Consider the following 17,234-nt stretch of genomic DNA (forward strand, 5'->3'; position numbering starts at 1 on the left):
TTATGTGTTGGCACAATCAGCAAAAAAAAAAAAAAAAAAAAAACAAAAGAAATAAAATTCATTTGATGGAGAGCGTTTCTTAAACTACAAGCCTGAAAGGATTTTCAGAGAGGCTCTAAATAAAACAGATGTCTGCACCACTGACTGTAATCGCACTGTGAAGGAGACTAAATAGAATTAGGGAATTGCTTTGGCGAACGGGAAGGGGAATCCCCTCTGTGCGTGTGCAGTGGTCGATAGAACAAATCTGTAATTTAATTGATGTTGTTCTTGCCGTTGTTCAGCATTATTCGTGGGTGAAATGAATAAAAAGAGACCAAGGCTATAACAACATATGGTGCTTTGATAGGAAGATGGCTTCAGAGAGTCCTTCTGGATATAAGGAACGATGATTACAGAAATGAAAAATTATTAAAAAAAGAGAGAAACCACTCGAAAGTCCTTTATCCAGAGAAACTATGAAATATGAGTCTGTGGACAGTTCCATGTGACTGACCAAAACTAACCAGAAGAAAACTTAAACTGAAGACAGCTTGGGAACTTTTTATGGTTTTAAAACCACAGGTTTTCCAAATATTGGTATACTTTGCACTTATAAATACATTGGTTCAATATAGTGTGCAGCTTTTATAAGAAGGCTGACACGATTCCACATTTTTTGTTAAGGTGCCACATTATTAAAAACCTAAATATTTCATAGCATGAGCAGGGACTAGATGCTTTGATTTGTTAACAACAGAAACTCAAAGCACAGCACCAGTGACAGAGTTGAATAATAAATTTCTCTTTGGTTAAATATATTTTACTGCTGAAGCACAGCAAGAACTAAAAAGCATAGAAGAAATTAAATCTTTTCTCTAATAACGTAGCAGAGGTGAACTATTACAGAGTTTCTACAGATTTCCCCAACTCAAATTTAAGACCTTTTTAAGACCATTATGAATGAAATTTAAGGCCTGCACCGTGACAGAAATGTACAAAAAAAGAGCCAACCCACGATAAATTTGTACTTAACCCATGATAAACGGCAAAAAAAAGTTATCCAGATAGCTAGCAAAGGTATATTAGCAGCTAGCTACTGGTGGCCTCAACTGCCTGGAGTCGCAGAACGCAATGTTGTCATTTCCATACAACTCAAACTTTTGCCTGACAGAGAAGAAAAAGAAAAAAAAATACAAAAAAACAAAATCATAGAATATCCAGGATTAAATAGTTTTACTATGACAACATTTAAAACCTGAGATTAACGTATTTAAGGCCATCTTAAGACTTTTTAAGGATGCGCAGGCATCTTGTATTAGTGTTTGGTAAATACAGGCTTGAGCAGTTCCTGTTGTAAATAATTAAACTTTAAACAGGAAACGTTCAACCATCTCTTCCATAGGATAAAAGTTGTAGAAACGGTGCAATAACGTGTAATACACACAAATTATTATGCAAATATTTCTGCAAGTTCTCAGAAGGGACAAAAGTGTTTCACACACTTCAAATTATTTACCATATTTTTCTCATTTCCCGTACTGACTTTGCATCCTCTTCTTCACTATTGTGTTTTATGTAACATTGCTGCTTCATCCCCTCTGCCTGCCTGACTCTCTCCCACTGCGGAGCTCCAGTGAGCCGGCTCCCTGTCAGGCAGCGCGGCCCAAGGGGGAGTAACCAGCTGAATTATTGAGAGCATAAAAATGCTGCCGCTAATGGATCCTGAATAAACACACTGGCTTAGCTGCTGCTGTGGCATCCTCCGCTGCCACAGGGCATCAGGCTGAATATACTGAGGTTGAGGAAGCGGTGACTGGAAGCTACTTCTGCGGCTTTGTTCGTGGCTGAGCCACAGTTATGACACACACATGTGGTCTGATCCAGACGCTGTTGGGGCCCTGCAAGCAAATCTTTCAGCCTATTATTCTGATTATGGATGTAAATGCTGGGAGACAACAAGATCCTTTCCGCATGATGTTTTTAATAGCTTATCAGCACTTTAATGGAATATTCTGAGGACTGACAAGGAGGATGGAAGGTCATAATTTATTGAGGATTAAAAAACAGATGTACCAATCAGCCCAAGGTCAGAATTCAACACTGATTGGCTCTAAATAGTCATTTGTGAGCCAAGAGGTTTTTTTTTTTTCTTTTCTTTATTGAATAAATCAAAATTCAGAACTCTTTCTTCTTTAAACTCACCCTCCAGCTGCATGTACTTTAATGTACTTAAGTCAAAAGAAGGGAAAAAATAATAGAGGCATATGATTTGATACACAAATGTAGATAAGTTTACAATTGCTTCATTTTCTTTAAAAGCTCCTACTTCTAAAAAAAAGAACCAGGAAAACACTTCTGTTGTATTACAGTCCTTAGGATATAGATTTGAATCAAAGTCGAAATCAGCATGAAGAAAACTGGAAATCAGGTCATGGTAAAGAAGATAAATGCTGATGAGAATAAAACTTTACAACTTCAACTGCAAAAAATAAGAGGATAGAATATTTCATATTTCAGGCGATCCTCTGATTTGATAAGAAAAACCGTGCCTCCTGAGTGCATCTCAGTGTTCAACATTACAGTATATTCTCCTTTTTGTCAGCAGAGTACATGAAAAAGCCTGCAGCAGAACCAGCTGCAGCACCAGACAGAAAAGAAATACATAAACCGGGAAGCATCATTAAGTTTTAGAAGAGACGGAGATTAGGAACAAAATCATAGATTTTACCAATGAACTAAGACTAATGTCTAAAGATCGTGTCTGCTTAACGATTCTCAATCTCATTTAACCATTTCTGGATCAAATTCAAAAGAAAAATAAATAAATAAAAAACATTGCAGGGGGTCTTCATCTCATTCTGCTAGAAAACATACTAAAGGAAAGGGAATGAAAGGAGAGAGGAGAAGGGAAGGGATGGAAAAGCCGTCCCTGCAGAACAGTGGCATTTCTAAGATTATGACTCAACTGAAAATCTGTGTCGCTCTGTGTTTTCATCTGTTCGGGCACTGTCAGGTTTTCATGATGCATCATGCGCTCGGTGGGGGGGGAGCGGCCAGAAAAGGTGCCTGTCACTCCAAAGAGTGCTCTGACTTATTTGAATGGACTGCAATATAGCACCCCTGTCTGGCAAAGCAGAGCAACTAAAGCCTCTGCAGGCGCATCTCAATAAATCAACAGGTCAGCAGAAAGGTGGATAAATTTAGTAATTCAGTTTAAAAAGTTACATTCATCTATTATTTATGTGGAGTAATACATCTTAAGTTTTATTTTTGTTCATTTCAACGCTTAGCGATTGGAGCTAGTAGTACAGAAATGTTATGCGCTGGTCAACACAATTATGTTGCACACAGTAGAAAGAGAGAAAGCCACAAAGTCTAAGAGTGATGTACCTAGGCATATCAACAAAGGTTTAGTGGAAGAAAAAAGTGTGCATACACTTAATTTGTGGTTCAGCATTCTCAGATTTTTCAAAATGTAGGTGTTCATAGCTTGAAAGTTGCAAAAGGTTACAAGGTTTAAGTAGATACATTAAATAACATAAGGTCTTATTTCAATTTTGTTTTTGATGGTCTAGTGTTTAAACTTGACAACCTTATTTTTCTAGTACGAGGGGAAAAGAGGGAAGGTTTTTTGCAGAGCTTTACATATTTCTATGCATTTACACTGTATACTGTTATTTGTATGTTTCCAATCTCAGCACAGAAGCTCCAGATATAGACACGGCCCCCGGCATGAGCCGTTACTACCGCCTCCTGCACTTTCTGCCACGCAGCGCTTCGCTAACAGCACTATCAGATGTCAGAAAGCCGCCAGCAGGCATCAACTGAGCGTGTGCCTGCCTCGTGTTTCTGGAGGCCCACTGGGAAGTTCTTGTGTGACCAGCATACCACCAAATTTCATAATGTCGCGTAACATTCCCAAAGAGATAATAAATCATTGCAGACAGGGAGGAGAAAAAAATATAAGCCAATAGGAGCAAAACACATTTGGTATTAATTGTGTGGAAGAAGAACCGGAGAAAGGCTGATGAGTTTACCTTCTTCTTGTCTCTCATGGAGCTCTTTCCTCGCACCATGATTTTGCATCCCGTCTCTGCTTCCAGCTGTTTGGCAGTGAGTCCCCGGGGACCGAGGATTCTTCCCACAAAGTTATACTGCGAATACAGACAAGAAGAGAAAACCGGTGAATCTCCTGGAAACACACATGGTGTGAAAGAAAAGGCCTGATCTGTGAGGAAATATGACGGACAGCAGCTTCTTACCTAAAGTACTGCTAAAGATCATAAAATGGCTCACATGAAAAACTTTTTCTTTTCTTTTTTTTATTTGGGTTAAAATTTGTTTAAACAGCAAAACAATGTTAAAGAAACAGCAAGTCTTGCACCACCTTCTAAAGAAAAACTGTTGGTCAAGTTTGGTCAAATATTCTGAACTTTTTGTTTCCAGAAGTTTATATAGCTGTTCATTTCAAATTATGCAAGAGGAGCAAATACTACTTTTGTTTTCAAACAGTCGAACCCAGGCACTCATAATGGATTTATGGTGCTTGTATTCAAATGCATTATTAAAAACACCAAACTTTAGCAGAGAATCAGATTCAGAATGAAATCTTAGAATCTGTGGCAGTGGAGAAGCCGTTTACAAAGCCATTTTTTATTTTTTTTTATTTTTTTTAAATAAGTAATCTTAAATTGCATCAATCTCAAATATTAAAACTCTGCAAATATTACAAACTTTCTGTGTTAGAAGTGACTTGAATTCAAACTCAGAGCATAAAAGCTTTGAAATGAAGAGTCATGTCTTTAAAAGAACAGGCTGTGATTCCAACTCCTGCTTTAGATTATGTTCTTAATACCATTTTAAAAAACATACATCTCTGAATACAAAAGAAATGCAAGAGTGGAAGTGTGAATCTGTGAAATTTGGTTCATTTGACTCAGTTACCCCTTTCCAAAAAGATCTGCGTTAGGATACATAAGTCATAAAGTATAACCACTAAAAATCACAGCTCTGGGAACAAGAAATACTCCCAGCGACTAAATCAGACCCTCACAAGCTGAGAAAGATGTCTGTCTATTCTCCGGCATTAGGAGGCATGACCCTTTTTAGCTTTGGCATATATAATTTAAACACACTGCTTATTTTTAGATCCCACAGTGGAAACAGACAAGAAACCACCTGGGCAAATTGGAAGATTCTGAGATATTAAGGAAAATTGTCACAATGTGTCTTTAATACCATCAGAGAAATTACACTTGGTTACAGAAGAATTTGAGATTTTATAGCTTTCCAACACAGTTTGAACAAAAGCAAGTGAGGAGAACCTAAAACTCCAGGCTGTTGTTTTTGTCCTTGTCGGACGGACTTGCCTGCATCCCTGGCCAGTCTCCACCAGGAAGGACACACCCCGTGGCCAAAAAGACGCCAGCACCCTACGGATAATCAGAGCATGTGGCCACACATGCTTTAAGCCCGTTTCTTTGTCACAAGGCAACTGTCTGTTTGATTAACTCTAATCAGAGAACTAGTGCTGAGGGTACGTTCTGCGGTGCGTGCTGGCGGAGGGATGTGAGGACACACGTCCTCGGCGGTCAGCGCGTGGCTCTGCTTCTGGCTTGTAGGTGAATAAAAGCCCAGAACACAGCTGTCTGTCTGCATCACACAACCAGAGCAAACGAGGGTGAGCCCCTCGCTCTGAGCTTTACAGTGGGACTTCAACACCACACACAGCTTCTAACCTGGAAGCTGCAGTGACAGAAATGTGGGTGTTAAACTCCTTCACTACTGGCAGGGTTTCTTGTTTGCTTGTTGTAGTTACGATTTAAAAAAATAATTACAGTTTAGTTTTTTTGGGGGCGGGGGTTGAGAAACTGACATTTCACAGTATTCTAATGGCTGCAAAAATCTTCCATCATTTTAAATCCCACAAGATTTACAACCATGAATACATTAAACACATACAGTGAATTACAAATTAAGCTCCGCACATCAAACAGACTGAAAAAGAAGCAGCAAATAATGTCTGAGGTTCAGTCTGGCTGTAAAATCCTGAAAGTACTGCAGAGCACATCCAATGTCCTGCTCTTTGCACAGCTCAGAGTCACTAATATCTCTGTACAACTGATGGCAGAAAGTGTTCACAGGGACATAAATGTTGATGAGAATCGCCTCTGACAGAGAGCAGCGGCCTGATGGAGGGAAGAAGAGCGACATGGAGAGAGGCCAGGCCGGGTGAACTGACCCTCTTCTGCCGAGGACGGCAGCTAAATATTTGAGGACCAACACTGCCGGCACGTTCCCAGTCTACAGAGTCTTCAGCTCCATCTGTGTGGATCACACTGATGGTGTGTGTGGAGTGCAGTGAGCAGGTGTTGTGTCTGGCAAAGCTATCAATTAGCAACATAAGATTTAAACGGGCATATTTTAGGACAATGTATTCCAAAACAATATGGAGATGTAGTCAGTAGCACCGGCGCAAACGTCCCCCAATCAGGATTAAAATAATGGCCACCGATGGGTGAAATAAATAACATTGATTATATTCTTCATAGGACTCGATGCAGGGTGAGAGATTTTGTCCTTGACGTTGATGATGATGAAGAGATTTAAGAAAATCCAACAATGGGAAAATTGCATAATGTGTAATGGCTACACAACTGAACGGAACATCTCTGAAACCTGTAGTTCCTGTAGGAGGTTCTGTTTAAAAAGGTCCAAGTAAAGCAGAGAGGTGAACCGGCAACAGGGTTGTTGATGGACAAGTTTCAGATCCAAGAAACTGAATATTCACACCAGCTCAGTTTAGTCTGCTTTAGTTTCGTCTAGAAAGTCTGATTCGTTTGGGTGTGAATGTGCAATCAAACATAGATGTGGACCAAAAAAGCAACCTCTGGTCCTCTAGGTCTCAGTTGGTTTGAAGTGAACTTGGAAGTGGTTCAGATGGATATGTAACCAGAGACCGCTTCAAGCGCACAGCATTCTGGGTAAACACAACAATAACAAAGAGTCTCGCGCTACCAAGAGATATGGCTCATGGTCTTTAACCAAAGACAAAAGAGAAATTATACAACTTCCAAACTCTGACACCACTCCATTTGTGTTTACATTTTGTGAAGAAGGAAGTTGTGCTCATGTCCTCTTCAGAGGTTTTTGTGTCATTTCCTTCAGTAGTTCTTTGCGCAGCGTCACCACAGGTGAGGTGGTGACGGGTGGGGGGCAAAAAGGTTGTTCAAAGAGTTTGGATCATTTGACACCATGCATTGAAAACCAACCGCATCAGCTGGAAATGCAACAACTGTTGCAACCGAGTCTACTGGACTGTCAGGTGTGAAAACACCCTGTCTAGTGCTTTTGTCATAAGGTGGAAAACAAAGTTCTTTTTCAGAAATGTCAACGTCCCTTGAAAGAAAACGTATCCATTCTCTTTTTGAAAAAGTTTAACGTTTTTATTTTTAAAACATAAAAATAGAAATAAAATGGTGGTTCTTTAAAAATGAATGCAGTAGATATTGTGGATCTATGGATGATAAACTATACTCCTATCTAAATCGACTAAATCTGAGTCTACATTCCTTTTCCAAGTGTCATGTTATCTATAACAGCCTAACATACTAAGGGTAAAATATACATTTACTCTAAAAGCTTTGGAAAGTGGAAATAATTATTTTATTAAAAAACTCAAATCTTGCACTTTCACACAGCTGTGTACATACAAAGCCCCCTTCAAGACAAAGGCTCAGTCTGACATTAAAGGGCCTTTGTTTGGCCATAGTTATCACTGCTCCACAGGCGGGTTATGTTGTGAGCATCTCCACCGTGTGTGTGTGTGTGTGTGTGTGAAACACAAAGTACAGAGTGAACTCTTGCAGACGTCCTCAACACCCACAGCTGATGGCCGTAGAAGTTTCTGTGCACAGATTTCTACTTTTGGCATTTTTCTTCCACGGATGCGGGCGAACAACAGAGACGACAGCAGCTCCATGAACAATGGTCACCGGAGCACAACAATTGTGTCTTGACTGCGTTTGTTTGTGGTGGTGGGGAGACAGGAAATGAGATCATGCTGAGGGCTCTGGCTGTGTACGCGGAAGGCTTATCGAAGAGCGGGGCGAGGCCGGCACCAGAATACCAATCGTGTATTAGCCAGTCGAGCTTATGGAAATAGGACGGAGTTCATTCAGTGCATCGCATCAAAGCAAGGTGGAACGGCGATGCACCAGGTTCCATCATCCTGCTCAATCTCTCAGTTTATCTACATCTTCTCACTTACCTTGAACTTATCATGTCAATCATTTTAACACTGCACCGCACCACTCTCCAGTTCGTCAGACTTCTGTTGAGTCTTGTTTCAAGTAAGTTTTTTGGAGTTTACAGTGGAATAACTTGCATAACACCCTCCAACAGCTTCCTTTCTACATCCATTCATAGCTCCTGGTGACAACACAAGCTTCCCTTTCCTCTGTCGTTTACAGAACAGGATCTTGCCTTTCCTGATGTGCTTATCTCTCATCCTCCTGTGTTTAATGCTCTCTAAATGCACAAATCAATCTCTCTTTTCTTTTTTTTTTAAACCACACACCACCCCTCTGGCCACCAGCTGGCTTCATCCCTTTAAATCACTCGTTCATCATGGTTGATTTTCACCTGATTGATGCAGATCGTTGATCAGCTGGATGAAAACTACAAATGCATGCGCCATACCTAAGAGCTAACAACATTTGCTAACAACACTGCTGTGAAAAAAGATGCTAACCGCTGGGAAAAACACTCAAAGTTTGTAATTTTCAGCAGCAGTGAGGTGTTAAAAAATGAAGTCACAGGAACCACAAAGAATGAAAATAGCCATTCAGAAGGAAACAGAGTTGTTAGTTGTTCAGAGAGTGAAGAGTTCAGCAGACAACAGGAAGCATAAGGGCATTCAAGGTAACTGTTCACCAGCTCAAAGGGAGATCAGGGGTGTTGCAGATCTAGCTGATTATGCAAAATACTAATAATAAGATGTTAAAGACAGCTGAAAGTGTTGCCTTTGTAATCTTGCTGACTTGGTTTTGAAATGCTAGTGAAACCCTGAAGAACTGCAGAACCGCTCTCACGCAGTGGGACATCACCATCAATGTAAACAACTGATGGATAATTGACAGGCTCCTGTGTAGTTACCATAAATAAAGAAGTGATTTGAGAATTAATCATAACAGTCAATTAACAATAAGTTAGACAAAGCTGTGATGTGACTAAATTGATTTTGGTGCTCTGGAGGTGAGTAGGTAGCTTTAATTTGCAATGTTTGTCCACACAAACATGGAATTTGACTTCAATTTCGCTTGAAGTAGCCATTTTATTTAGGACGTCTCACAAAGAACTAGAGTGGTAAAGAAGTGAAAATTAAGGATTCAGGTGGTGACACGTTCACCTCAAAGCCCTGCAGGAGTTAAATCTCTCTCTAATCAGCATACCTGTTGTGCTGCTCCTAATCGATAGCTCTATTTGTGGATTCTGTTGAAGTTTATTTTAGGGTTACAAACCGGATGGAAATGCAAAAGACGGAGAATAAAAGGAGTGACGCTCATTTGAATTATCCATCCATCCATCCATCTTAGTGCATCAGTTCGAGTAATACGTTTTATTCGTACCCCAGTGGTCACATTATTATCATCAAACCACAGGGAATAAATCCTCGCCAATCATTTCCCTTCTTTAATTATTCAGAGGTGCCACTGTTGTATTGGTCTCAGGAATCCTCTATCAGTGGGATCTGGCATGTGAACGTTGTATCCGATACTGCAGATAAAAGCTGACACCGTGTCCCCAGTGACACTTGTGATCCGTGTGTGGTCAACCTGTTTCCTTCGTCCTTCCTCCTCGTTTTTCCACATCTCTGCCTCTCAGCCTAATGATGCGCAGACAGACGGGGTGAGGAAGCACAGAGGACTGTTCGCTTACAGTATCAAAGCACCGGTACGCAAGCTGCTCTTGGAGGTGTTCCCATTACTGCCCTGAAAGCTTATACTGTTGTCATTTACCAAGTTAACTGGCTTTAAAAGAAAAAAAAAACTAAATTTTCCTTGTTTAAGTTATTATTTTAATTACTTATCGAACAGGTAAGTAGAAAGCTGTCAGTTCATTAAATATTGTCCCCATCCATAATTGCTGCAGTTATTAAAATCCTCTAACCTACCACTCTGAAGTGAGTTGAGGTGAGTGTTTCGGCACGTTGCCAGCGCTGGTAATGACTTAAGGGGGTCAGGAAGATATCAGAAGCTGGCATGATAAGTGATGACACCCTCATGGGAACAATTTTAATGACTTTTCTTGTCCAGGGAAAACGGACCAGGAAAGTCCGCACAGTTTTACTGCAGAGAAACAGAGTCGAGATTTTCTCTCTGCAAACTATTAAAAGTCTGGAATTCTCAAAACTTGAAACACTACAGCACCGCACGGCGATTCAAAGTGCTCCATAACTACCTTTTCACACACACTTTAGGTTTTCATCTGTTCTGATGCCAAATTGTTAAAGATGCACTCTGAGATTAGCTGCAGACCAGAAGCAGACACTTTTCAGCCTAAACTGCCCTAGGAAACTTAAAATCTGGTCAGTTTCCTGCCAGTGAATGCGCCACACCACCAGGCCACCCTCACAACACTCTTCAGTGTTGATATTGAGTGAAGATGAGTAAAAGTTAGCCAGGTGGTTAAAATGAAGAGTTAAGAAGTTATTTTAAAGAAATGTCAAAGGAGATGAAAGGGAAGTTTAATGGATGCAGAGAGATTTCAAACCATCATTTTCTTCAGGTTCATCACCAGAAATCGTTCCTGCCCACAGCATCAGCATCTACGACAACTACTTTAAGATACTCAGGTGGCAACATTTAATTTCCTTTCAGGTTAAATGAAAGTGTTTTTGAATTGAATCAATAAATGTGTAAGGTTCATGTTCAAAAGCTGTTGAATCAAATCTTTGTTCAAGCTGTACGACTAACAAAAGTTAACGATCTTTTGTCTGAAACAACAAAGCAGACAGATACTGTGTCTGTTGTTTAATGAACAAAACTGATTTAAAATCCAACACTGATTATTGTCCCTAAGTAATACAAACCAATTATAAAAAATATGCAGATGTCCTCGAGGCTATTTAGTTCAGAGACGACGGTTGGGCCACAAGAGGGGAGACTGGGGCTTAAAGGGATTTCATTAGTAATTTAAACAAGCTCAAGTGACATAACTCACTGAATGTGGGAAAACATCAGAAGCTGGTGGTTTTACACTCCTCACTGTGAGAACCAGCTACTTCTGCGCTCACAAGCTTGAAGGCATTCTAGAGTTCAGACGGTGCTGCTGACCAGTTAACTCAGAGTCCAGTTTCACACAGTCAGCACAGCAGAGGTGACTTCCACAATTGTGTGTGTTTGCATCCAGCAGCTGACCAGTCCTCCTGCTCACTACGGCGTTCTGCTTCAACAAACATAAATACCAAGCAGGGGTCTAGAGCAGAAAAAGACATGCGTTCAAAAGACCTGCGACACATGCGATCAGACGCCTGAAGGTCAGCGGAAATGACACGCGGAGCTGCCAGTCAGCTGCCTGGCGATGTGCATGTGCTTGCTCGAAGAGCAGCCCAGCCATAGATACGGTTTAATTGAAGGTTGAAGTTATCAGATAGCATACGACTCGGCTGTCAGTCAAGATGCAGTCACTGCGGTGGCGCTTGACAGTGTTCTGCACCGCTGACGACATCAGGAAATGGCTGACTTTCAAGAATGGTGAGGGGGCGGTTAGTCAGACAGAATGATGGCGATAAGTCATACTCACAAACACATTAGCAGACTGATGTGGAGGGAGGTGGAATGGGGGACACAAAATCAGAGGAGGGACACACTTAAGGGAATTAGAGCAGAGGTGGGCTGGCAAGGAGAGTTATTCTGGTAGAGTCAACATAGGAACCAGGCACCAGGGCAATCTAATTATCTAGAGAAACCTGGACCTGGCACATGCAGCCGGGTTGACAGGAGGCCTGGTGAGTGGGTGGGACCTTAGCCTAAAGAGATGGCAAATCGTTGGAAGAGTTTTGTTTTTAAATCTGAGGAAAAAGTGAGCAGAAGTGCTCCAAAAAAATGAGGGAAAAAAAGCATCAACGCTGCCAAATCTTCTACAACAGATGACGTGATGCCAAATCACAGAACATCATTATCTGCTTTCATTGGAGAACCTGGAAGTCAGGAAGATGTGAACCTCTGGATATTTTTAAGAATTGTGCAATTTGGGAAATGAGCTTGAAAGTTTTGAGTCCTCAGCAGGGTCTCTTCTCCTTTAGCAGCAGACACAAAGTGACAGATTTCCCTTCCTTCGTTATTCATTTATTTTCTCTCTCTCTTTTTGGATCATCCACTCCCTTACCTTGCATCTAATTAGCTACGCTCTTTATTCTTCCTAAAAATACAAACGGGATATAAAGACATCGTGACTCACTTTGTTCAGACGTCTTAAATCTCAGAACATGACAAGCTCAGCTCTTGAGGAAGCCCGCTGAACATTTTTCCACTGGTTGTCTGCAAAACCCAGTTTTTAACTCCAGCTACAGTTTTTATAAGTTCCAGCAGTTGCATTTAAAGCTGCAACTTATTATGAAAACATGTAAATATAATAATTTTGCCAAATATTAAGACAGTATCAGTATTGTTATGGATATCTCAAGCAGCTAAGAGTTGATCCAACTAGCAACATATATATTTGAGGTGAAAACCATGAATGTTGCACAATATTAGGAGGTGATGTGCTGGTTGGAGGTGGAGGACGGAATCGATTTTTCAACGCATCAAGATGCAGATGTGGACAAGTCAGACTAAATTAAACGTTATATTAAAGTTAAACTATGACCTTATTTGAAGGAAAGCAGAAGGTGTGAGAGCGGTGAATGAGAGTCACATGGCTCTAAATATAAATGAGCTGTATAAGAATGTAGCATAGTAGCAGCAGGTTGCCAAGAAGGATTTTTGTTTTTAGTCACAGATGAGGAGGTTATCTTAGACTCATTGTGTATAAATTCAGATTTAGTCTGGAATGTGCAGAGACCGCTGGTGGCACGCATGTTTCTGATCCTTATTCTGTGATTTTTTTGTCTAAAATATTTTATCTCAGATTATGTTTGCTGGTGTACGGCAGCGGTCTGCAACCTTTACAAGCTAAAGAGCCATGTTTTTCCTTCGTCCAGTTAAATAAGCCTCGTTTAGAGTAGCAAAAGTTCCCTGACCTTTTGAAAAATATAAAATATCTACTACAGGAAATTTGTTGTCTTTTTTTTTTAAATGCACATGTATGTATGTAACTATTTTTAGATTTTAAAATAAAGAAAAACACAAAACCTTTATAAAAACCAGATGAATTTACTTCTATGGGATGTTGATATTTTTGGAAGATGTAAAAAAAAAACTTGCTGTTGATATTAGACCTAGAAAATATTACTGGTTATTTTGTGTCATTCTTTTGTGGAAATTCAATGCAATTATGACAAAAATTACAGCTAAAACAAACATTTGCTACAATATGTACATTTAAGAGTAATTGTTACTTCTTTATAAAGCAAGGTGGGTGGGTGATCATCAATAATCGATTTATTATAACATTGAAGCTTATTAAATCATAATCAAATCCTGATTCCCAGCCGTGGTGATGTAGTTAAATATTATGATATAAAAGCAGTTTTTGTCCACTCCTCTGTTTCTCATCTGTCATCAACACTTCATACGCTCTCTGTGACCTTTAGTATCTGGAGCGCAGTCGTCTGTGTCAAGTGAGGGAAACTAACCGAGAGAACAAGCTAAACCTTCCTGACACTTAGAAAAAATGAGACAAAAAGCATCCGAGCAACCCTTTGGGATAATCACACTGATGCTGTGGTGACTTTAAATCTGCTAAATATCTAGGAGCTCTAACTGCATTACAGTTTTTTTAATTGTTGGTTTTTTTTTCTCACCATGCAAACCTAGTTTCACAGGAAGTAGGATTTACTTAATTCAGCTCGGCGGCTGGCAGCTCCTGGCTGGCATTTACAGTTTTCCGTCTTTACTTGGAAATCTCACAAGGTGGGAGGTTATATGTAGACGCAGGAGAGCTAAAACAGGAATGAGAAATGTGTGTGTTCCTTTGCCGTGTCATTTTTAGGCTGTGAATCTCCAGAAGTCATCATGACCAACATGGGGAAACCTAATTAATTTAGTGTCTTATTTGACAGCTTGTAAACACAACGCAGACTCACCGCCCAAATTCTGCATGAAGCTCAGCATCCAGAGTGAGAACGAAGGCCACATAAGGACGCTGCACTTCACACTCTGTATGTGGGAATGACTTAGTTAACGTTGCAGGTGGCAATTATCAACAACAAACAAATGTAGTGAAAACCTTTACACAGGGTGTCAGCAAGTTCAATTAGAGACTGTTTAAGATGTTTTTAATGCCACCTTGAATGAGATTTAAGATAGAACAAAAATATAAATACAGGAGATGGTCGAGGAATCTGCTGTATTACAATCAAGAATAACAAAAAGCTGAAATGTCGAGGTCTGTTTGTGGGTCTTGGCTTTGTGCTTCTCACTGCATATGGGTCTACAACCTTAACCCATGGTGCCAGGATTAAAAAGTTCTGTTTTTTTTGTTTTTTTTTGTTTGTTGTTCTGTTATTTTTTGCACAGAGTGCACCTATGAATAAATAAATGTGTATCCATTTAAGATAGATGCAAAAGAAGCCAGCTAGCTAGCAAGGGTATATTATTAACTAGCTAGCCTCCATTGCCTCGAGTCACAGAATGTAATGAAGATGTCTGCGCAACTAAAATTTTGTTCGACAGAAAAGTCAAGCAAGGAAAAAAAAAACATATACAAGATTAAATAGCAAAACTTAAGACCCTCAATTAACTTATTTAAGGCCAACTTACTTTCTTTTTTATGAATTTAAGACTAACGATTCGCCGACACCAAGTTTGCAGCAACCTCAGTTACTGGTTCAAACACCAAGTGGAAACATGTACACAAGTTCACTGTGGAGATTAGGCAGGAACCAACAATGAAAGATCTGATGTGGAGAACTGACTTAGCCCAAGTTCAGACACTGGAACCTGGTTCTAGTGTCAGCTGCAGCTGAGCTCAGCGTCTTATCAAGTCAGGAGGAAAAAACTCATTCCATGTCCTGTTGGGTTCTGACCTGCTCCATCTACACCGTCTCTTCTCATCAACGACAATATCTAAATACATCATACTCTAAAAAACATCAGAAGGTTTAAAGAGAAACATGGCGCCACACAAAAAATTATTTGTTTTCATGTTCGATATTCAAACAAAGAATAAAGCCGCATGAAAAAGATATTATGTAGTTGTGACACTTGAGCAAAACTGTGATGATGGTATAACTCCATCAGCTTCAGTATCTCAGGTTTTAGTATTAAAGAACAGACAAGCAAACAGCATCAAACTACAGGCTCTACCAGCTATTAGAACCAAATATCAATTTTTTGACTCCCAGTGTTACACTAGAAGACACACATCAAAGTAACTATAAATATAAATGTAATATTCTGATATGAAACAAATTTGATCATTTGTTTCAAACATTGAGAAGAACAAAAAGAGGCTCAGAGATGCTGAACTTACGTCTGGGTACTCTTTGACAGGCACAAACAGTTTCTCCTGCAGGTGAACGATGGGTCCGATGGGTTCGGGCAGCTCCAGCGGGTGTCTGTCCACAAGGCCGTTCACTGTGTCGCTGTACATATCTTTACGCACTCTGTTGATCTCTGAAACACAATTAAAAAGGAATGAAGATTACTAACAGGGCAATCACACGGTTTTGGTTTTATTTACGTAAAGTAAAAATGCTGCCATATTCACTTGACTGGTGTGCAAAAACCTAAAGTGATATGTGAACTCATGATAAACAGAAACCTAAGGTAAATACACTGAAGCACAGACTAGGCTTACACGTTTTAAAGATGTTACAGATAAGGATGGCACCATTAGTAAAACATGCACAATTTCACCAGTAGTGAACGTTACCATGACAATATTGGCAGCAAATCACTGACATTTTGCCTAATCTTCCCTTTTCTCTCCATCAGAGATGCACCAATCAGATTTGTCATGACTAATTGCAATTTCCTGCTTTCTAAGAGGTCAGGTCTGCTGAATTTTTTTACACTGAACCATCTTTGACCGAGGTGATTGTTTTGAATCCAACACAGAATGAGGTAATTACAAGATTACCTCAGAATGCATCAAAAGTACAAATTTGTGGTTCTGAAGCATTTAAATAACTGGGGACTAATCTACGTTCCTGCTTGAAGGGAGTAAAGAAGTGAAAGTCCAATCAGCTGGTTAAGCTGATTCTTTATAAGAAAGATAATGTCAACATGGCAATAAACATAATAGTATGTCTGTCACAATGTAACAACAAATGATGTTGGACGATAAATTGTCCCAGAAGTTATTGTGATAAACGATACCATTTTCAGGTACAATAATGGTAATGGTGGTATAATAATCTAAGAACACATTCACAGATATCAATAAACTTTACATTCTAATGAACATTTAACACAGCTGGACGATATTAAACTATAAATAAAATGAATTATTAAGTCTCTGTAAACAAAATGCCATTCAAAAAAGGAGCTAGTTGTGACCAAAGCACCAGACTGAAGACTTCTGAGAAAAACAATATATATAAATTATTTAGCTTAATGTATTGCACCCAAGCACTTCCTTTACAATTGCAATGTAATTTCATATACTGTGCATCTCTACCACAGCAACTCTAAGGGTTAAGACCACTGCTTTTCTCCTCAGAAATCTGAGTGAGATGGAAAATAATAAGACCAGACAGCTCTGATAAAACTAATAAACCTCTTCTTACTGAAACACTCTGTTACACACACACACATGAAAAATCATTTCCAGCTGATTGGAAGATCAACAACCTTCCACAACAGAAGAAAAGAGTCAAGACAAAGAACTGCTGCTTTTCATGAATGTCCACATGTGGAAATGTCACTGAAGACTGACAGCTGCAGTTATGACATACATAAGAAGACAAAAGACTCGGGTTACACAGCAACTTGCTAAGTCGCTATTACCGCACAATTACACTGTCACCGAGCGAAAAGAGCCAGAAAAATCAGATCAATAGACAGAGATCGGAGGCGACAGGACTGAGAGAGAAAAGGCTCAGTGTCTCAGAAGGATTTAAGGAGGTTGTTAGATGTTGTACGCAG

The 17,234-nt window shown here is 39.7% G+C and overlaps 1 protein-coding gene across 6 annotated transcripts in view; it reads right to left on the bottom strand.

The window, feature by feature from the left end:
- The window catches only part of qkia (QKI, KH domain containing, RNA binding a), an 85,259-nt gene that overhangs the window by 38,146 nt on the left and 29,879 nt on the right, over positions 1-17,234 (bottom strand). For all 6 annotated transcript variants that reach the window (XM_007561119.2, XM_007561121.2, XM_007561118.2 and 3 more), the window contains exons 2-3: positions 15,619-15,761; positions 4,020-4,136 (exon numbers count right to left, since the gene is read on the bottom strand). In XM_007561119.2, the coding sequence (XP_007561181.1) occupies positions 4,020-4,136; positions 15,619-15,761 (260 nt within the window). The remainder of the gene's footprint in view (positions 1-4,019; positions 4,137-15,618; positions 15,762-17,234) is intronic.

This window comes from Poecilia formosa, unplaced genomic scaffold (genome assembly GCF_000485575.1).
Source record: "Poecilia formosa unplaced genomic scaffold, Poecilia_formosa-5.1.2 Scaffold123, whole genome shotgun sequence".
In the NCBI taxonomy this organism is placed as follows: Eukaryota; Metazoa; Chordata; class Actinopteri; order Cyprinodontiformes; family Poeciliidae; genus Poecilia; species Poecilia formosa.